Consider the following 22,334-nt stretch of genomic DNA (forward strand, 5'->3'; position numbering starts at 1 on the left):
GTCTGCAAGTTAAGTTTATAAAGATGATGTTCCATAAGTAACATATTTTGGCTCTCAAAAATGGTTCAAGTGCCACTCCATAGCTTGTTTACGCAAAAAGTTTAGTCCAATTCACAACGTCACTGAGCCATTACAAACACATGGCCCCAGGCGGCGGGGACAGGTGAGGTGAAAGCCAAATGCACTTGAGTGTACTTAATTTGTACACCTGTTTTTTAACGAAATACCCACTCACTCAAGTAGAACACCCATAAACACTGAGGCACACCCAGAACCCAGAACTTCAAGTCCACTTCAATCGTTCTTTCTTTTTAAGCACTCAAAGTCGTACCCTGTATGCATGCTGCAAATTATCAGTATAATTCACTTCACTGGCATCAACATTTAGTGTCAGCCTGTGAAGTTGCATACCACACACCTCACACACCGCTGTAAGACCTACCCACTCAAACGTCTGCATAAATATGTACACTATGTGTATGCAGCAACAGTGTTAGTAGAGTCATAGAAAAAGTACATTTATTCATAACACAAGCAAAAATGGTCAAAACAGACATAAAAATTCCTTCCAGGAGTTTGGCATTTAGCCCGAGCCAGGGTTAAGAACTCAATATCATCACATCTTGAAATAGGATTTGATGCTTTTGCTATAACGGTGCCAGGAGTTACTGAACAGCTTCAGCAAAAGTGCTGTACTCTGGCACAAGTATAATCAACAAGATGATCCAAACAACACTGAGCGATCTAAGGCCTTCCTAGTCCTTAGTAAAGAGGGGCCTATAAATTTCAGTGACATATTACTGCTGAAGAGCGTAAAATTACCCCTGCTGTATTTAAAACAATTGGTGTAGGTGGCAGTCAGCACAAATAGAACCCAATCCAAACAGACATTTCCGTTAAAGACGAGGCAAATTCACAGAGTCCACTGCATCTGAAAACTTGAGCTTGTTGCCAGGAATACAAATCTGTATTACTCCTCAAGCCATCAAAAAGACATTTAACCAAGTGTGGTAAAATAGCACTTTGTGTTTCTTTCTGTGTCATAGTTAAGCAAAGAGACTGGGAGCCACATATTTGGAAGTCCAATGTAATAACTAGCTCTCTTTATTTTCATTGTGGCCTTTCATTAGCTTTAATGTTGCCCTGATTTAATTTAAGCATTTAAAGTGCCAAGTATTTGAAATGACAAAAATAATACAAATCATAAAAGCTCCATCACAAAACATGCAACACAAGAGTCAAATCAAGTAAGAAACGACTTCAAAAAGTAACAGTAGCAGCTCCTTTAATTCAAAAGAGCTAAACCTGCTGAGTGGAAGTTTTCCAGTTCAAATGCAGCAAATATGCTGCTTTACAAGGGAAGGCCCACAGACTTCCTCACATCACACCATAACTTCTTTTGTGCTCAACTGGAGTCACACCACTCACTGTGTGGATTGTGCAAACCAACAGCTAATCCTGGCAGACTTTTTTTTTTTATTACTCATTTAGGATTAAATAAAATGGTCGACTCCAGCCCACAGGATTGTGCATGGACCTGTATTAACCTGGTTTAGCTGAAGTTTAAATAACTGGTTACACCCTCGTTTCAAGATATTGTGTACCACAGTGGGCTCGTGATTTGTTTACATAGTTAAAATGCTTTGAACAGGAGACTGATATGTCAATTTTGACAGTCTATACAGAGCAAGGATTACAAAGTGTTGCACAAGAGCTCTGAATTCATTTGTTAAACAAAGCATTTTAATTTTGCACTCCCTAAAAGAAAGGCAATTATGTCTACGCTGAAAATCTTTGATCACACACTAATCCCATCGTCCTGTGCCTTGGATGTGGCTGACAGAGCTAATCGCACCCACTGAAGATAATGGTTCTGCCTCCACCTGACAAACTACTGTGCGTTTCTGAAGCACCCCAGAAGTACCTCTCCATGTTGTACAGCTTTTATTCCATTTTTTGTCAACTACATATAGGAAAAGATGATGACAGGAAGACAGAAAATCCAGTCCAATTTCAAAATAAAAGACCCCTTGCCGACTAAATCCTATGATTTTAAGCTGTGCAAGGAAGTGAACAAAACTGTCAGAAACGCAGTGTTTTTTTGGATTTAATGTGATCCCTGCTTGACTGCAGGCAACAAACTTTTAACATTAGCATTTTTCAGCAGCATTAAGGCCAGGATTAACATCTACTGACACCTCATGGATGCTTAGCTGCCATGCCACAGTACTCTTGCAACATAATGGCAGTGCTGGCTTCTATGTGGATGCCATCAAAGAGCCACATTTGCACCCTTAAAATTTGACATCACTCAGACCCTATAATGCAGAAGCAGAAAGTATCACATCTGTATTACACCTACTGTAACAGGGAACCAAACTACAGCATCTACCACGCTGCATGACAGCACAGTCACAATGTTGTTATTACCAGTTCCTTGCCACTCCACCGCATTATTAATTACTCTGTAAACATGCGCGTTATCACTACTCAGCAGCACTAGTGGCGCAGAGACAAAATCCTGCAGAGTAGATTAACACGATAGCAACTACAATTTTCAACGTAAGGGCCAAGAGTACTTCACGAACCGTGCGTTTCTTGAGAGTATGCAGGCTCACCACAGTGAGCAAACAACTGAAGGAACAAGGACAAAAACAGGATGGTTGTGGACCAGCAGCTTCAATTGTGACTCTACAGCCATCTGTGCTTGCGTGTCTACGCAGGTGATGATACATTCATCTTATTCTGTGTGTATGTGTTGCACTGGGGCTCACCGCTCCACCGTCTTCCTCTGTTAGACTAGCGTGAAACAATAGGACATGAACACACACACACGCGGAGGAAGTGAAGATTCCTGCATTCCTATACCACGGAGACTCAACTGTGCCACACACACAAGTTCTGGGCAGAGGAACTATTACTGTCACATTTATAACCAATATGGATATCATTCTTTCCATTCTTTAAAAAAAAGTAAGTGAATGTGCAAAAAAAAAAGCCACGTAATACAGCTTCAACTGTGGATGACGGGACGAAAGGCTTGTATTACTTTTAAGACCAGCCTGTTCTCATTCCCTGGGAGCCAAATACTGCTTTTTTGTCAAAGCCACTGGTGTGTCGCAGATACACACTCGCCTTTGGTGTCTCCATCTTCACACATCGGATGATGGCAGTAGTGAGACGGGTTTGATCACTCCCAACACATCGTGTATGGATGCCTGTAAAGCAGTGGTCCCCAACCCCCGGGCCATGGACCGGTCGTTTGGTACCGGGCCACGAGAATTGAGGCTTGGGTGTGAAATTTATGGTTTTTGGGGTTTTATCAGTTTTTATTGTTATTTTTTTATCGTTTTTATCATTAACTCAGCTTCCCTGGGTCTTTTCCCGTGTGTTATGAATACATTTTCTTTTTTTGGTACCGGTACTGGTTTTAATTTGTTGTATTTATCCGCGACACCTTAAAGGCCGGTCCGTGAAAATACTGTGGGGCATAAACCAGTCCACGGCGCAAAAAAGGTTGGGGACCGCTGCTGTAAAGGATCTCTTGATGTCACATTTGAATGTTTTGGTTAAGCATCATTTTCTAATGCACAGAATGAAGAGGCACAAGCTTTCCTGCTTAAATCAAGGGAAGTAAAAACCAGACAAAGCAAAACATAAACCTCAAAAAAGGACTCGAACCACACCGCAGTCTTCTTTCTGACAACTGCGTGACTTCCTCCAGTGCCATTTCTCCAACATCCTAATGCAGAGTTTCAATTTAAGGCCATTTTAAAAGTCAAACTCGCACCACAATACATTTAACAAATGGTCTGTTTTTCTCAGTGTCAATAACCAGACACAAATAGCTATGTCGACTCTGGCATATGCAGATGTCCATGCTAGTAAACGGACTCAAAATCAGTTTAAATACCATTGCTAACCTCTTACAAGAAATCTAATATTTTGCAGATTGCTGTAGTGTTTCTTGAAAACACAGCAATTCTCACATTTATTAGTCAACAACTAATATCTGTCACAAGCCAAGACCGTTCGACCCCTGCGTTCTCAATCTGAAGCTACAAGCAGCATCACCTCGAGAAAATATGTAGACTAAAACAACATAAGTCATCGTATGAGTACTCGGTCTGTGCTTTGTCTGTTGACGCAAATACAGTGAGGGCAGGTACAGCAGTAGTATGTCTGGGACAGGTTTCTTTTTATGACTTTAGAGCAACATATTGAGCTGACACTTGCATTTATTGAAGCAGTATAGATGATAAAGTGGAACTTAAAAAGAAGAGTGTAGTCGCTCCACCGCTCGCCCAGAATTAAGTGGCAAATCAATAAAAATGGTAGTGAGAGAAAGCTTGGTTTGTCAATGTCATTTTTTTTTCTGTTGGCTTATCTTTGACTCACCCAGAAGACTGGCAAACATAAGTGTGCTGCGTGCAGTTTACTGCTATCATGTTCCGGGAATTCTTAACATGAAAGTTGACACTGAATATACCTTTTGTTTTCAAAAGGCAATGTAATCCACGAAGGTGAATCGGACAAAACTGTCACCTCTTATACAAGAGGAGTAGGAAGGCTGTTTTCCAGTGTCGATATGTGGAGGATTTGCATTCAGTCTACCTTACGTCACCTTACTTTGAAGGTAAACATTTTATTCATATGACATGGAAACTTGTAGTTCTACCGCCTGATCACCATTTTAAGGTATTTTCCTCCATGGATCCTTATCTGGGTTCTGGGAGAAACACCTGAACCCTTGGTGCATATTTGACCTGAAATGGCTCGCTTTACAGATATTACTAATTACCATGCAGTGTTAGTGGTTTCACAAAATACAGGTTCCCCTCATTATAAAATTTGAGCTACAAATTCACCCTGAAAACTCTCTATTGTGAGGCTCAGATTTGTGATCCTTTACACAGAAGGCCTGTCTCAACATCAGCCAATGCTCCTCCTACAGTTTCTAACAGATACACACAGAGTGGCAGGTCCACAAACAGAGGAGAAAACAAGCTAGCAGAGTTCATGCTTTATTTCCTGCTCAAACATTCCTGTCCAAGCCACACTTTTTCACACAGTGGTAGAACCAAATATAGGCATCGGTGAGGTTTACCATGTGCCTTGGTGCTTAGAAGCACATCCAGAGGTTTCAGGTCTTTCAGTAAATCCCTGCTGGAACAATGAAATAGACATTTAGCTACATAATGATCGTAGTTCCTACAGTATAGCAACCTTATTAACACATTAATCTGCTTCCAGTGAGAAATTATAACTTAACTCATAATTCTGCCATATTTAAGTTGTGTCGTTGGGTGCTTTTTGTCCTTTATAACTGTTTTTCAAGTTACTTTGGTGCACATTAATCAGCTATGTGCCGTTTGTTCCAGGCCTGGAAGGGGAATCAAGTCTGAGATGCCAACCTACCTATCTACAACAAGGCAAGATACTGAACTTAAATTAGAAACAAACAAGATTAGGAGCAGCGGAGGGTGGGCGGGTATGGGGGTCACAATTGTGAAAACGCACACAAAATAAATAAGGATATAATATCCATATGATGGACTAGTTAGGATTGAAATTAACAGACTGTGCGTGTTCAAAAAGACTGGAAATATTTAATATCTATAGTCTTTAGGATTCCTGTAATTACCACAAAGAGCCTGGAGGTTAACCAAACATCATCAAGTCCTATTACCGTGTTTAATGAATCTCCAGTGTACAAAAAGCCTCCCTCACACAGCAGTTAAATTCCACAACAGAGTGACTATTGCACAAACAAATACATAACTGAGGGTATAGATGGTTAACTTTTGTAACCTTACTGATTTGCTACAGAGGGCAGATCAAATGGGTAAGACTGATAGATTTACTTTTTTATGCCCATGATTCTCAGTTTTAGAGTTACAGTATCCTGGCCTACACATTCTCATTGGTTTTCATGTACTGCAGCATTATTTGGGGACACTTTGTCATATTTTGTATCATTTCCCATGATACATGACCAGCTTGTTGTTTTTCTGTTATTGTACGTGACTATGACTGCTGTTGTTTTGTGTTACATATAACGAACACTAATACAGTCGATGAGACTATGATGGAGTTGCACAGCATTCAGGAACTGCCTTACAGTTTGGATTACAGGCTTTGGGTTCCCAGCACTGGGCCTCGGTAAAGTGTGGAGCCCAGTGTCTAAGAGGCCAACTGTATTACACAGCCTACATAAAAATGAGCACCACAGTTCTTTAAAAATGACCCGACGAGTGCCTACTGACTTTAAAGTGTGAAAAACAACAATATGAAGTGGTTATTTCACGGTTGTTGTTATTGTAGCTTGGTCAGATCTGAGCGCTTTAGCCAAAGGCAAGGCAGCTGTCAGTCTCTGTCCGGGATACGCGGACAGGTTTAACATGTTTTGCGAAGCCTCTACGATACTACAAACAGCCAGTAAACTAGCAGGTAGTCTCTTTTTTAGTGTGTCTTCATGTAAGGGTAACAAATCACCGCATGTTCACTACTTGCGACAGTTTTCTCACGTAGCATCAAGACGTCCCAGCTAGCTTCTTGATGCTATCAAGTTAGTAGAGTCCGTTGTCGGACAGCTAAGCTACTGCAGGTCTATTACCGGACAAGCATCAACCACTCCTACTTCTTCTTTAACATTAACTGCTGTTATTCACAACACGATTTAGATCACAGCCACAGTCCAGCGAGTGCAAACAAGCACGTCGACGTAGCGCAATTTGTGCAACAACTCACTTACACGGAGGTAAATATGATCGGTGCTCAACAAACCAAGAATTAACGTTGGGTTTACATTAAACGTTAACTAAGTCTTAACCCGGGCATGTTAGCAGCCAGAAAACATTAACATAATGGTAACCCGGATCTCTAAACAAGCATGGATAAAAAGGCCAAGACAATAACAACCATAAACACCAGCGAAGTCCAACATTTGCTGTGTCCGACAATGGAATTATAACATGAGTAGCACAGTAATTACTGTACCAACAACCATCAAAACAAAAACCTTCTAGTAACAGCATATTAGAAACAGCCCACTTATGACTATAGAAACGATTCGTTACTGTTATAACACCACTGTAGAACGGCAAGACTGTCAATACGCTCGTGGTGTATAACTACTCTGTGTCCGAAAATGGAACTATGTGATTGCGCACTGCAGTTTTACCTTGTACACATCTCCGTATGTGCCGCTTCCTATCCTCTGGATCAGCTCGAAATCCTCCTGCGGATTCCGCCGGGACAGGTCGACACTGGAGTTCATCATTTCCACTGCCGATTACGGCGCTGATCGCGCACGATTGACGAACCCCAACAATGTATGAAAACAGATATTTAAAGAAAAACATACGGCGTCAGAAAATCCCAGCCTGAATCCAATGTAGCTCCAACATGGCTTCCACTGCGCATTGGGCATGCGCAATGGACATCATGGCGTACCCTCTCCATGGTGTCTGATGGGGGAGATGTGTGTTGTTAAATTTAATGCATTTGGAAACGGATTTAGTAGTTGAATATGATAATTAAAATGCAATTAAATTATTACTATTTGTTTACTATTTCACTAGTTGCTTGTATGGATACATATTAAGAAACAGCAGAAAAAATACAAATACAGATTATAATCCAAACCTACACTGTTTTCACTATATAATGAAAATAAAGTCAGATTTTGGGATTTACACATGAAGCTGTAGGGGAAAGGAAATGAATGAAAAACACTAAGCTCTATGGCTGCCTTATTTGGCTCCCTTAATGTAAAACTGGGCTAAGCAGGGCTAAACAGTGGCAGATGGCAACTTTATGATTCAGTGAGGGGGTCTGTGATGCAGGAAAAAACAATCCCATCTTTTCCTGTTACCGTTTTAGAGATATTTCATATTTTCCAGAAGTGTCAGCAAATAATGAAACAGTTAAACACACAATTGATTTAAAAAGTAAATTATTTTCTGCCATAAAACTCTTTAAAAAAACATACAGTCACCATGGAATGGTCCCTCATTAGCAAAACAAAAAGCAGGGGACTATGTCAGTGTTATTAACCTGAAAAGTGTTGAAAAGAAATTCACAATTTTTCACAGTTTGATTAAAAAGTAATGCAAAAAAAGGCAGTGTCTGGCAATTTTATGAAAATTTTGAGATACTGAGCAACATTTGTGAGTTTCTTTTTAAAGATAACCATAATCAATAAATAAGTGAGCTTGGGAATGAGTGCCATGGGCAGGATTTTAGAAATTAGAGGTCAAACACTGCTGGAGGATTGGAAATCAAAATTTCTTTACTTGTAAGCTTTCAAAAATAATTTCTCAGCTGCTTCCAAAAACATATTTTGAATACATGGAAATCTCATTTACAATTAAAACATTGTAAGCAAAACAAAACATGTTACAGAGCAGTAAAAACACAGTGGTATTTTAACATGGCCACTTTATTTTTTTTTTTTACATGTTAGCAACAAAGAAAATCAAACCAAGTACCTTAAAACATAACGTCCCTGAAAACACAACAGTCTTTTTTGACATATTTATGAATAAGCCCATCTATTGCTCCTAAGCTGACTCTGAAAGTAGCTTGATGCTTCAGTGAGGACACAGTGAAAGGCAGACTGTGTTGAAGCTTGGTTTCTTGGCTTGGTGTGGATTTGACCCCAGAGTGGATTTGGAAAGTCTGCTTCTTAGAAGGAGATCCGGAAGAAGATGGGCAGTTTTGCATCCCAGTCTGAGGCTTTGTTTCAGGGTTAGATTTTGGTCCAGTATCGTATTGTATTAGAAGTTTTTTGAGTAAACAGGACAACTGAGGACTCAGGAGAAGCACCAGGATACCACCAGGACGGAGAACTCTAGACACAAACAGTTGTTATAATAGTTGCATCTCTTTCTTTCCATGCTTATTCCAATAATGGCTATAACATTTTTATCTATGCATTAATTTAGTTTTTCCTATTAAAACAAACAAACAAACTAAACAACAGAACCATAACACATCTTAGGATGTGTACTGATGTGCAAAGTGACTCCCAAGCTAAAAATTCACAGTGCACACATTCACAGAGAAAACAAGTAATGTTTTCTGTTTCGCCAAACAATTCTAAAAGAAACAACTGAGACCGACAAACATAGGAACAAACCTCTCCATCTCTGTCAGGATGAGTGGCAAGTTGGCAGCCATGTCTATTCTGGAGCCAAACTTCCTGCCAAATGGCAGGTCACAGATCACAGCGTCTACAGTGGCACTGGGCACAGGCAGTACTGCACACACAGAGGAGGACAAACAAGTCTAGAGGTAATTTAATATACGACAACAGGCTTCACACCATCCTCCCACTCACTGAGTCCTATCCAAAAAATGCAGCCATGCATCCACAGTGAAAATGAACAGTTTAAATTCATGAGCTAAGATTCAGTATTTAACTTCTCAAAGACATGAATTTGTAATATTGTTAAAATATTAATTTATAATTATTCAATTTATAATTTAATCCTTTTTAAAAATGTGAAAATTTGAGCTACTTTATGGTGGTCGGTCTTATCGAGATATAATTCCTCTATTAAAAAAGAAAAGTACTCTAAGATACCATAAAGACTAACCTCATATAAGTAATGTCAGTCAGGTTTGATAAGACTGAACATGTCATATGTGACATTCAAAGAAATGTGCACATAATAATTTTTTTTATGTGTATCTATATTTTCACATCTGGCTAATTTTCCACATGACTAGATTCATTCATGCACACAGGGGCATCTGTCGTCCGCCTTAAAATCCACTTGTATTGCACTGGATTTACAACTGGTGCGATTTAAAAAGTTAGCATCTGTCCATCTTTTTAAATGAGAACATTAGTTTAATACAATTAAGTAAGACATGTATTAATAATGTCATATTTAGCTTACTTTACTGCTCTTTTTTGTGCAGGTGACCTACCCAGAGACGATGCTTTCAGCAGGTTTATTCTGTTTTCCAACTCAGCAAATGCTATGTTCTCACTGGCCTTCTGCAGCTGTGCTTCATCAATATCCACACCCAGGAAACAGGCATCCTGAAGATCCCAGAAACAGGGAGTGATCACATTTTTAAACCTCATAAACAAACTTTTCTAAACATTTCTACACTTTAAAGATCAACAGTACATGATTTCTTTTCTGACCTTATGCTCCTGTGCAGCTTCTATTAAGATGGTCCCCACCCCACACATTGGGTCAACCACACGGAAGCCTGGCTAGAAAACAGAAAACAGCATACAGCGCATAGAGCTGGTTAACCACAAAAAGTATGACTGTGACTGGTTCACCACACTGAATGCCAAGTGACAGACAACTAACATCACACTAAAACCTTCTGCATAGACGGCTCTTTAAGAGGATCAGATGAGGGGTAGGCTAGCCAAAGAACTTTCCCTTTGTAAAAACACATGCTACAGTAAAAGTTGTTAGTGCAATAACTTCTGCAAAGGCTAGGCAACAGGGGTACTCTACTAAACATCAGTTAAAGAAATGGTGACTGATAATCAGTTTTGCCAGCAACGACTTGACTGTATCTTCCTGTTGCTATCTTGGTTCTCTCTGGTATATCTGTCTTTCCTTCCTTTCTGTCTTTGTAGTGCTGATATTGTGAACTGTCTCGGTTTTAGGCTGCTTTTAAAATCTGACCAATGAGTACGAATGAAAATTACCCTATGGTTAAGTCAAGTACATTTATAGTAATCTTTGTTAATGAACACTGTACCTGTTACTAATAAACACAACCAACAAATACACTTCAGTTAGATCACCAACAGAAAAACTTGACTCGAGTAAACATGTTAACTTTTTAAAAGTTACTACTCTTTGTGATTGGACATATTTCATGATTCCCTTAGGCTCATCAGGAGATGGTGAGATGAAGTTTTATCACACAATGTCTATTCAAGGCATCTCTGTTCACACAGTGTAGTCTATGCATATCATATTAAACTCATTAGCACAACACGACAGATATGTGTTGTTTCATCAGTTTCTTAAGTGGCTTGGCTGCAAAATACCAACAGAGATCAGTGATCAGCAGACCACTGTCCAAAGCAAAGATGCATAAATAACAAATTATCACACTAAAAGTAATGAAAGGGTAGAATGATGCACCCAAATATTACAAAATACAATTTTCCAAAAAGTCTAATGTTTTACAAGAACTTTAACAAATAAAATAAACTTATTTTAAAAGGTACTTTAGCACATGTAATTAAGTAAATATCAAAAATCTTCCCAGCTCCAAATGGGCAAAACAAACTAAACTATCCATTCGTTTTCTACTGCTTCTCTGGAGCTGGGTCACGGGGGCAGCAGCTTAAGCAGAGAAGTCTTGACCTCTTTCTCCCCAGCCACCTCCTCCAGCTCATTTGGGGGAATGCTGAGGCATTCCCAGGCCAGCTAAAAGATGTAATCTCTCCAGTATGTCCTGGGTCTACCCCGGGGCCTCCTCCTGGTAGAACATGCCTGGAATACCTTGCCCAGGAGGCATCCTAGTCAAATTCCGAGCAGCTGTACCTCCCAAATGGTGGAAGTCCTCACCCTATTTCAAAGGCACACTCATTTCCACCACTTTAAAAAAATAGGTGAGGTGTGGATCAACAGGGTAAACTAAAAGCTTCATTTTTATGCTCAGTGCTCACAATACACAATAGACAGGTACAGAACCTACATTACTGCAGATGTAGCTCCACTCCATCTTTCAATCTCCTGCTCCCCTATGTAAACTCCTCTACCTGGGCTACCAACCCGTCCCTGAGCCGGAGTGGGAATGCCACGCATTTACGGTAAAAACCACACACAAAACTAGAGGCAAACCATTTTACTACACAAACATAAATAGAAGAAATCTGCTTGCATGATGTGATGATGCCATCTAATTTGTGCACATAATAATATAACTCCGTCATGGTTTTAGAATTCATCAGTATACAAACAATAACCTGCAAAAAGCACAGAACAGCTGTGTGTGTCAGTACAGTAGTATATACACCTGTATGTGAGCCAGTGAGGCCATGGCCCAGGCTGTTGTAGACCTTAGTCCTGTGATTTTTATATAGCTCCGGTTAGCAAGAGGCAACCTGAAGGAAAGAAGACTCAAGTTATTACTTCTTATCAAATTAATTACAGATATAATATAAAAGAGACAGGTCCATCTTAAGTCATTGGATTAAACATTTGTGGGTCTTAATGGCAAAAAGCAGTAAGCTAAACTTGTAACAGACAAAGCATATTTAGAAGCATTGACAATAAAAGAACTGCATAATGTATAAGAGGTGTGTTGCTGTACTAAGACTTAGATGTATATTACTGTGTTAAATGTAAAACATCATTGTCAATAACCTGGTCAGTGGGATCCCGAGCAGGCAGTAGTCATCACTCAAATTGACATTTATCTACAGAAAAAAACATAACAATAGATAATATTACAGCTGAAGTGCTAGAAAAGACAGGCAAGACTCTCTGCAAAGCAATTAACTACAGACAGACTATTTATATCGCAAACATTTCTATTGTAAGACAAAACTTAACTGAACTTATAATCAGTGCAATCCAACAGATTGTTTTTCAAACAAAACTGATTACCTCCAACTGTGGATTCTTCAGGTCAGCCTTCCAGCCCAGCAGTCTGCTCAGACCTGCTCCAATCACTCTGCTCACCTCCTGTTTTACACAAAAGTAGAACATTTTTTGAACATATCCACTGAATATGAATGTCTGTTTCTATGTGGATCCTGGGTAAGTTAAACTGATAAACTATTAGGAGAAATGACAACTCGTATCTCTGAACATTTGTATTAAGATAACTTATTCTTACATAAGTTGTGGTGAGTGTTGTGGCAGCATTAACCTGTCATGTTTCTCAGTGGTGGGAGAAACTAGAGCTCTTGGAGAAACCCGCTCAAAACACTGTGAGAACTTTGAGACTTTACACTGAAGACTCATACCTACTTCAAACCCAGGTGCAGTTAATGCTAACCACTGAGCTACCATGCTGCCCCTGCACTTCTTTTCTGTTAAACACCTGTAAAAAGAAGCAGAGACACAGACTTTAACATTTCCTACCTGTGCGCCCAAGCATCGCGACAGAGATCCAGAACATTTGCAGCTGATCCTAAAGGAGACCGGGATACAGGTAAGCAGCTCTGGTTTATCCTCACAGGTTGTCAGCAATGTCTTGTTTTTTTCTCCAGTGGTCTTCACTTGATATGTAGATAAACATGAGGAGACATAACTATATAAAGACTTTAACCTCAGAAGTCACTGATCTATAAGCTGTCATAAAAATAAAATGTTGCCATTGCATTACCATTTTCCTGACTTTCTTCAGTGAAATCCTTCGCTATGTCATCCATCTTCTTGCTGCTACTTGCTCCACGGTGCTCCAGCCTGGATGCTGTGTGGTCACAAACTGGTCCTCCCCCATTGACGTCTGCTCCATGTGTACAGTCGATAAACTCCACTAACATCCCCTCTGCTTCTTCCTCTCTCGTCCTTTCTTCCTCACATGCTTTCCCCTTTTCTACAGTCTTCTCAATACCAGTGTCCCAAGGTGCCACTTTCCTCTCCTTCTCCTCCTCATCATCCCTCTTTCTCTTCTGTGCCATTGTGGATACTCCATTTTGTCCACCACTTCTCTGTTTGTCAGTCTCCTCCTTCCTCTCCCCTCCTGTACTTGTTCTAAACTCTACAAGGCTCTTCTCCCCCTCTCTGCTCTGTTCGTCACTCCCTCTCATCTCATCCTCCCTCTTCCTTGTCACTCCCAGGGCAGGGCTTGATGTTTTGACGGTGTTTTTCCTGCCTGTCAGCTCCCCCTGCAGTCGCCTCCATGTCATTACAGCACTGGTCCACTGATTCTTGTCACCCAACAGTCTGGACTGTAGCACAGAGGCTGCCTTTGCTATAAATATTACAAAAAACGCAATACAGAAATCAGTTCAGAAGTGGTACATAAACACTGAATGGTATTGCTTATGTTTTCGTATTAATTGTATGTATAGGTTCTTGGAGTTAGTTTGAGGCTACTACCTGTGCTGGTGTGGGCAGACAGACTCACCGGCGAGTCTTGTTTCAACAGAAGAAAGAGCCTCTCTGCACCCTTCAGGTTACTAACTCTGTTGATCTTTGCAGAAGAGCTGAATAACACTTTACCTGGAATTTGACACACCTAAATGCAAAAATCCACATTCAGATTTAAGAGCTCTTTTACATCTTTCATCAAAAAGTTAATTTTTAACCCTCTTTTATAGTAGATTAACCTTCAGAGAAAGGTCACTTTGGCTTGGTCGTAGTGATCGAACACTGATAACCACTCATGTCGATGGCCAACAGTTTCTCTATACACTGAGACAACAGCTGGCTCAGGTCATGTTATGGGCAGTAATTTGGGGCTGTTGATGATTTCTTTGACCTGTTCTTTTTCCATAGCGGAATGATTGTACAGCATACATCTTTAACGACTTAAAAAAACATAATTGGGTGCACAGGATTAAATTTATTTTGGATTTTCTCTAACCCAAGCAGGTTCAAAAACGCACATACAGGCTCAAATAAATATATATACACCCCTCTAATATTTGATTAAATGTCCCTTAGCACTTTTGGTAGCCAACAAGCTTGTGGCATAATTCTAACTGGATATCTGCCCAGTCTTCTTGTCAGAATTAGTAGAGGTTATTTAAACTGGTTGGTTTCCTGGCATAGACCTGACTTTAAAGAAGAGCCCACAAATTTCCATTAGGGTTGAGGTTAGGGCTTTGGGATGGCCATTCTAGTGGCTTAATGTTATCATTCTTTATTCATCCAAAACCAGCTTTGATGTGTGTTTGGGATCACTGTCTGGTTGGAACAGCCAACCTTCAACCACCTGTCTGTCGCCAACACTTATTGAAAGAGTGTATGTACATATTTGAGGCGGTACGCATGCTTTAACCCTGTGCGGATTACATCACATGACAGCGACAATCACTAAATTACGTAAAGCCTGACTAAAATGTTTAAACAATAAAGCTTTGCTGTAAATTTGAATATTTTCTATAGCATAAATAAAAAAGATTTTGTAATATTAACATTAGAAGTTAGTTGTGACTTATTTTTCCTTTCTTCCACACGGAGAGCTTCCGTATCTTTGTCTCCTAAAGGCTTTTAAATGAACATGATGAAGACCCCGAGTTTTTGTTTTTTTTAGCATGTAGTTATTGCATGTAGCTAACACTCACGTCTTCAGCCGCTAGCTTCGTCTTCACCTCGTTGATTAAAAAAGCCTCCATCCCGTTACCGGCCGTGCAGTAGTAACGAACCACACTCCCACCACTTCCCGGTTCATCCATGTTATAAAATGTGTCAAATCTCAACAAGCAACGCTCTCTACTAGTAGCAGTCTGCCGAGTCTGGTTTGACTATGAAAGCCGCCATATTGGCTTGTTTGTTTACACCGGAAACGGAACTATGTCATTAATTGTTGCCTGTCGTTTGGCCACCAGCAGGGGTCTCTGTTGCACAGGGGAAAAAGTCGTAGGTGTGTATTACATTTTTAAAATTAGAAAAGAAATTTAACGTCACAAACTTGAGTTGTCGTGTACATCTGTGAGTTTATTTGCACAACAGTATGCACATGTGGTCTGTGTATGTACACACATGAATTTGACCTTTGTTCCTTATATTTATGGCGTTGTTTCCAGGGCCGTGCAGAGACGTTTATAGGGGCGGGTGCTCAAAGCTAAAAAGGGGCACATTGAACCAGGCTGAATAACAACAACACACATTCATCAAGAATCTAATATGGGATCGCATCATACTATATCACTGTTGTGAGGCAAAGCAAACGTAGCCTATGTTTTACCTGATGGGTACAATGTTGCTGTTGAGGGGTTGCTGCTGCTCCTGCTGCTGATAGTGCTGGAGGGCAGGGCTGTGTTGATCTGAGACTGTAGACATTAAAAAGTCCATAGGAGAGATGGTAGCTGATTAAACAAGTGTCATGAGATAATAACAAAATGCAAAGATTGGTGACAGCACTTGGAACCATAAGGCAACAAAAAACTGAGAAATAAACTAGACCCTGCCTGTGAATCACTCTTTGCCTCTCTTCCTCCTTCCATCCCCTCATCTCATCTATCACTCTCCACTTACTGTCCATCTGAGAACAAGGCACAACTTGCTATTGCAATAAACTATTATTTAATTATCCACACTTAACAACTCTTACACTTAATCTATAATAAAATGATGACAGAAAAATGTTATAGAAGCAAAACATTTCAGTTGTGCTTATTATTATTTTTATACTGGAATACCTCTCCAACAACTGGTACATGTGTTAATGTTACCTGTGCTCTTTGTAATCCAGCTGCTGAGGGATCCACTGCCTTTAGTAGCCTCACACAGCTCCTACTGTTTCCTCCTCATGTCCTTACCAGCCATGTCTGGACAATGTTATATTATGAGTAATAATTCAAAAATCCATATACATAAAACACACACATGCATGCACACACAGTGACATTTTAGACCTTCTTCAGAATACTGTATATACTGTGGGCACAAGTTTCCATCATGGTGCTGATCCAGAATCCTTTCCTTATTATTTATTACTAGAGCTACAATAATAAAGCAATGAGGGAAAAAAAGTAATAAATTTATAATAATGTATTTATGATGATTCCATTTGTTTCACTATCCACTCTGTGCAGGCAGAAAGCTTATTACATTTTTAAACTGTAGAGATACAATAATTTTGCTGCTGTAAAATCAGCATTTTGTCTTATTTAAAATATAAATCTAATATAATCTGTTTCTTAATGTATGTTCTTTAAAATACAGCGTGTTTTTTTTAAATATTATAATTATAATAATCCATTATTATGTGGACATGCATATTAGATCGTTTTAAGTGAAATATAAGCCCTCCAGAAAGGCAGGAAAAGCCCTGTAACTTACTTTAAAACTAAATATGTTCCCTAAAACGGTGGACAGAGCTACAGACCCATGACAGCCTTACCCAGTGAGCCAGCAGCTATGACCAGCACTACTTGTGCAGTTAATAAAAGGACAGGTAAAGTTTGTCGCGCTGTTGCACACACAGCACGCTCATTTGTTTCAGTTCGTCAGTTGCCACAAGACAGCTTACCAACGTGTAGATGATAAGCTAACACTCCTGTGTGCTTTAGACTACAGTGTGCGCTGTACACCTACTTACTGGTTTTGTCGCATCAGTCTGTCTCTGAGTTAATTTGTGTTTCTCCTACAGCTCCGGACCGCAAAAAATGCGCGTGCACTTTGTGAGCTCGTTCCCGGCTCGTAACCAGCGCGTTCTGCCATCAAGGGCGATCATTGGTTAATGGTGATCATGTGACTGATGCAAGCCAGATCCTTTTATTTAGCAAAAATGTGATTAATAGTTAAATATTATTGTTGAGGGGCACAGACAGGACTCCACACGCACACACACATTTAAAAAAAAAAAATTAAAAATTTTAAAAAAAAGGGGGCACTTTGGGCACCCATCAGGAAAGGGGCGGGTGCTCAAGCCCCTTCCGCCCCCCCTCTGCACGTGCCTGGTTGTTTCTATGATGACGGATATGCTACTCAGTGTCTTTTGCTCCCTGTTTTTAAATCAGATGTCACTCTCAACATATGTACCAGCTACAGCAGCCCAGCTGTCTTAGCTGAGGAAACAAAGATACATTTGCTCATTTTGTGTAAAATATTGTGAAGATGTTAAGTTATATTAGGCAGGCAGCTGCCCACATTACACTGTGACAATCACCAGTTATCTATTTTGAAAGCCTCAGCTAGAAAAAATGCAAAATGGTTTGTAAAGTTGGCCAAAGGTCTGTATGTAAATGGGAGTTAGAGGATTGCTTCATATTTTGCTATGTACAACGTTAGTGTTTCTGAAAATCCCCCCAAAATTCTTTATTAACAAAGTAAACTAAAAATAGACATTATTATATTTTATAGTTTTAAAATTGGATAACAACTGACTTGAACATAATATGAAATAATGTCTTTTTACTATGAGCACAGTGGATCCATTGATAGCTTTACTAATCTGAAAGTTATCTAAATTTTTATTTTTGTAGTTTTCCTTTTGTATATAGATAGGCTGATGCATGGCCAATTCTCTGATGTGAAGCAAGGCAGAAGAATATACTAATAAAATGAACAGAATCATAAGAATATAACACTACGAGCACTGCAAATGGAAGAAAAATATGCTGAAATCAAATGGTATGTTATTTGAAACCTATATAAAACAATTTCCAATTTTTTAAATTTATTTTGTCCTAATTGTCCAAATTAGTCTGTGATTGGCCTTAGTGTCCCAGAAATCAAATTTATATACAACTAAATATGACTCGCAAATATGATTTAAATGGATGATTCCTCACTTGATGACGAAACATCCACTTACATATTTGCCGAGTCCTAAATTTGATGCCAGTGAACCCATCAGCGATTGGTTTTAAAAAAGCCCCCAAATCCCCTATGAGCAAGCACTTGGCGACAGTGGGAAGGAAAAACTCCCTTTTAATAAGGAGGAAACCTTCGACAGAACCAGGCTCAGGAAGGGGTGGCCATCTGTCGCGACCGAGTGGGGTTAAAATGTTCGAAGACAACTGAGATGTATGCAAATATGATTTTTAGGACATGAAGTTGAGGCCAATTAGGTAAAAAAAAAGCCGAAACAGCCAGTTCTTCATCTTTGGTTTGATCTCTAGCAGGCTCTTAACTTCAGGACTTAACTTCAGGACTTCAGTCTGGGGCGCAGCCTGGACTGTCTAGAGACAGACCTGACCGCCTGCACAAACCAAACACTTTTTTTTTTTACAATCTCAGAAGGAGAGAGGCACTGAGGCACCACCTTCCGCCTCCCAGCGCCCTCGCTGTGCCCCCTCCTTCTGACAGGAACTGCCTACAGAGCAGGCATGAACGCCGCATGAGTGCCTTTAGATGGACTCAAAATGCATAGTCAGTATTTTGAGCCGTACACTTACCATACACTTCCATACACTTTGTCCACACACTTTCAATTTTACATTTCTTCCACATTCACATTACTTACACGCACCTCTGCCACAGTACATTACCTGGAGGCGGCTGTGAGCAGGTGTCCACTGAGAGTTGAGAGGAAAACTAATAAAATCCTGCAGCAGAAGTAAGTGGTTCCATTCAATTGTCTCTATTTTTCTTATCTAGGAGATACAGAGGGAGCCTCTTTCCAAATGTTTCGACACTTACTCTAAATCCCTTTCTTATCTGTGTTTCTCTGCGTGCCTTGCGACATTCTTTCTTTTTAATCTTCCTTTTTTTCCTGTGACATTTTAATGACCCCAACATATTTAATCCCTTTACTTTATTGGATGAACAGTACTGTGCCTGCTGACTTGTGCTATAAAACCCTCAAATGTTGGCAAGCTGGTGTAACCTATCACAGCGTGATGCATGGTCACGACAAAGTGTCAAATTATGGTGAGTAAATGTGTTTGTATAACAACAGTGACTAAGGGAATAACTTTTGATTGATGTAATATTACTTAAGGCGGCAATGTTTATTCTAGATGAATTAATTAAGTGTGATTTGCCTACAGTTTTTTTCTTGTATGCATATTAAACAAAATTGTATCTTTTTCTTAATGTATTTTTTCTTAATAATCTTTCTGCACCTTTTTTTATTGCCATAAATAGTGAACACATTGTAGGAGAAGTTGTTACCATATTCAAGAGGCCTGTTCAGATCTAAAGCACATCAAAGTGCTTTAGATCGAAACTTTTGTGGACTGCACGATGGAGATTAGAGCACCTTTGCTCAATGACACCTTCACTTAAAGTTCAAGATGGATTTACTGGGTTTATCAAGACACCCTCTCCCCTTTTTCTTTACTGCACTCCTTCTCTTTAAAGTTTAGCATGTGCCTACTTTAATCAGCCCAAACTAGGGGATGTAGCCATGTAGAAAGGAGACATTAATACTCTTTTCAACAGCTGTCATTTGCAATAATTAGCCTCGCGGCTGCTAAGTGACTATAACAGCTTTACAATATGGATGCAGCCTGCTACGCCAGTCAAAGCATGATGTATTACTGTACATTAAACTTGTTTTTATTCTCCTCCACACTCCATAAATGATTAGAGGAAGGAAAGAGTGAGGAAGAAGGAGGGAGGCGGATGAAGGAAGAAAAAGGGGCAGAAAATGGCAGATGGGAGGAGAAAGGGAGTGAAACTCTTAAATGGGAGAAAGAAATGGGAAAATGATGCATGCATGAATCCCATGTGCTTAGATGTGCCATACAAAATGAAAGCTTTTTATTACAGCTCTATAATGCCGGCCTTATTAATGGATTCTTGAACACAATACATTATAGGAGTAGAATAATAAAAAGTGCAGCTACAATTGCAAATAAGCACAGAATTACAGTGTTACATTTCCAGAGACAGAAATATGATCAGAGCATCACTATGGTGATACATACTGTCATCTGCAGTGCACTAAACATATTTTATGTTTCATTTAACTTAATAAATAATGAAAGACCGAGCGCCAGCGTTTCCCCCTTCACACATTTTTTTTTGTACTCTTCTCACAAGGCTTCTTCTTCTTTCAGCTACTCCTTTTAGAGGTCGCCACAGCCAATCATCTGCCTTCTTGTCCCACCTTGTCCCTAGTAATCCAATCTTCAATTCTGCCCCCTCCAGGTCAGCCTCCTGTATTTTTCTTAGCACCATGGTAGCAAACCACGCAACATTGCAACATAGCTGGTCACTACCATCATATGGAACCAAAGAGAATTAATCAGCTGACTTGAATGAACAGAAACGGACTCCATATGAAAAGTGCAATTTCATCTGCTGGGTAAAGTCTAACGATTGTGGCTGAAAGTTTGGAAAAACAAAATACAAGTTTTCCAAAAAAGTTAGTGCATATTGTATAAATGTCAGCCATTATGTGGATGCTAATGACACAGCATGAAGCACAGTCACACAATGATCAATTATGCACCATAAAAGGCCGTGCTCTAAACCACAAATCCACTCCCACACGAGTGGATTTCTGACACAATGACATAGGAAAAGACATACAGAAGCTTCGCTTAGGCACATTTTCTAATCTACACCTGTTCTTCACACACACATAATAATATTAAGAGACTTATAATCACACTTGCTCAGACTTAAATGTCACAGATTGAATGATCAGTTTTCTAATTAAAAACTAAATTTGAGTTTCAAGTGGCATTATCTCCTAAAATTACACATTCAGCATGTGATGATTAATATTCAGCGCAATTTCAAGAGAGCTGTCATTTAAAAGGCCAGACTATTCAGGCATGGTTGTGTGTGTGTTTAATTAAGGTAGGTGGAGTCCATCTGTCATGCTCCTCCAACTCCTGTCTTTTATAAGCACCACCTTTGCTTTATCTTTTATTTTCTCCGTTTTTTCTCTCTCCACACGCTCTTTTTATTCTCTCTGCTTTCTTTCTTTTTAACCTCTCTCCCAGGAGGAAGTCTGATCTTTAAGAGGAGAGTGTAAAAAAGGTAGAGACCATGAAAATTTCATTACTTATATGTGTCATGTATGTGTGCATTCTTGCCTTTTTTAAGTGCTGATGTGTGTCTGCTTATGGTGCAGATAAATAATTACTGCTCTCAGAGGACTGCAAGTGTGCCAAGCATCCGTGAGGGAGAGAGAGTAAGATGGAGACGCACTCTGACAGCGGCAAAGCTCAGCTAGCAAACACTGCAACAAACTGTCAGCTAGAAGGAGAGATGGGGAAGAGCGCAACGATGGACAGCAGACATGTGGATGCTGAAAAATGATTTTTTTTTTCTGCATGTGTGGTTTATTGTGCTGTCTGTGTGTAAAGGCAATGTTCTCCATCAGTTCCTGGGGGAATCCTTTTTTTCCCCAACTGCCAAATGTTCACCACCCATTTACTAATTTGGTCTGTTTTCTGTGTTGCGCTGGGCAGGTAGTGTACAGTGAGTTCATCAGAGAATTTCTGTTAAAAACAACTGCCATCTGCAGCTTTAAACGAGGCTGATTAGGGCTGGTGAGACTGAAGCAAAACATAAAAATATATTTAAAACATATTTAATTATCTGTTATACAGATAATATTGCAACACAAAAATCACCAATCACCAAACACTGGCCAACACTCAGCAATGACCTCAACAATAAACATTTGAATTTATGACATTGTCAATAAAAAAAATGTGTGAAGTGCTCTGTGAACTTTATTTTTATTGCTAATTACACCACATTTTCATAAGCACCAGTATCTTCTACTGTTTCTTTTTAACTTTAAAAAAA

The 22,334-nt window shown here is 39.6% G+C and overlaps 2 protein-coding genes and 1 long non-coding RNA gene across 4 annotated transcripts in view; 1 reads left to right on the forward strand and 2 right to left on the reverse strand.

The window, feature by feature from the left end:
* Positions 1 to 7,431, reverse strand: part of LOC100707684 (mitogen-activated protein kinase kinase kinase kinase 3) — a 45,151-nt gene extending 37,720 nt beyond the window's left edge. Inside the window, 1 exon segment of the mRNA XM_003438227.5 lies at positions 7,184 to 7,431. Coding sequence (XP_003438275.3) covers positions 7,184 to 7,282 — 99 coding nt within the window. The 5' untranslated portion in view covers positions 7,283 to 7,431.
* An 839-nt stretch (positions 7,432 to 8,270) lies between these two features.
* Positions 8,271 to 15,460, reverse strand: thumpd2 (THUMP domain containing 2). 2 transcript variants are annotated; one of them, XM_005473734.4, is made up of 11 exons: positions 15,239 to 15,460; positions 14,049 to 14,187; positions 13,330 to 13,920; positions 13,086 to 13,222; positions 12,606 to 12,683; positions 12,363 to 12,415; positions 12,013 to 12,100; positions 10,163 to 10,234; positions 9,940 to 10,054; positions 9,143 to 9,263; positions 8,271 to 8,854 (listed from the first exon to the last, which is right to left on the reverse strand). In XM_005473734.4, the coding sequence occupies exons 1-11, from the start codon at positions 15,347 to 15,349 to the stop codon at positions 8,494 to 8,496; spliced, it is 1,866 nt and encodes a 621-aa protein (XP_005473791.1). In that variant the 5' UTR covers positions 15,350 to 15,460; the 3' UTR covers positions 8,271 to 8,493. The 2 variants fall into 2 exon arrangements, with proteins under 2 accessions (XP_005473791.1, XP_013123880.1); XM_013268426.3 differs by having other exon boundaries at positions 14,077 to 14,187; positions 15,239 to 15,256.
* Positions 15,461 to 19,754: 4,294 nt separating this feature from the next.
* Positions 19,755 to 22,159, forward strand: LOC112842025 (uncharacterized). Its single transcript, XR_003213585.1, has 3 exons — positions 19,755 to 20,717; positions 21,521 to 21,557; positions 21,652 to 22,159. It is a non-coding gene; the product is annotated as an uncharacterized LOC112842025 (long non-coding RNA).
* The last annotated feature ends 175 nt before the right edge of the window (positions 22,160 to 22,334 follow it).

Source organism: Oreochromis niloticus, linkage group LG13 (genome assembly GCF_001858045.2).
Source record: "Oreochromis niloticus isolate F11D_XX linkage group LG13, O_niloticus_UMD_NMBU, whole genome shotgun sequence".
NCBI classification, from domain to species: domain Eukaryota; kingdom Metazoa; phylum Chordata; class Actinopteri; order Cichliformes; family Cichlidae; genus Oreochromis; species Oreochromis niloticus.

Excerpts from the sequence above, each read along its gene's own strand:
- thumpd2 (XM_005473734.4), bottom strand. The coding sequence starts at position 15,349 with ATGGATGAACCGGGAAGTGGTGGGAGTGTGGTTCGTTACTACTGCACG. Across the intron at positions 14,188-15,238 it reads CGAAGCTAGCGGCTGAAGAC|GTGTGTCAAATTCCAGGTAA; the intron begins GTGAGTGTTAGC and ends TTTTGCATTTAG. Across the intron at positions 13,223-13,329 it reads TGAAGAAAGTCAGGAAAATG|TGAAGACCACTGGAGAAAAA; the intron begins GTAATGCAATGG and ends CTACATATCAAG.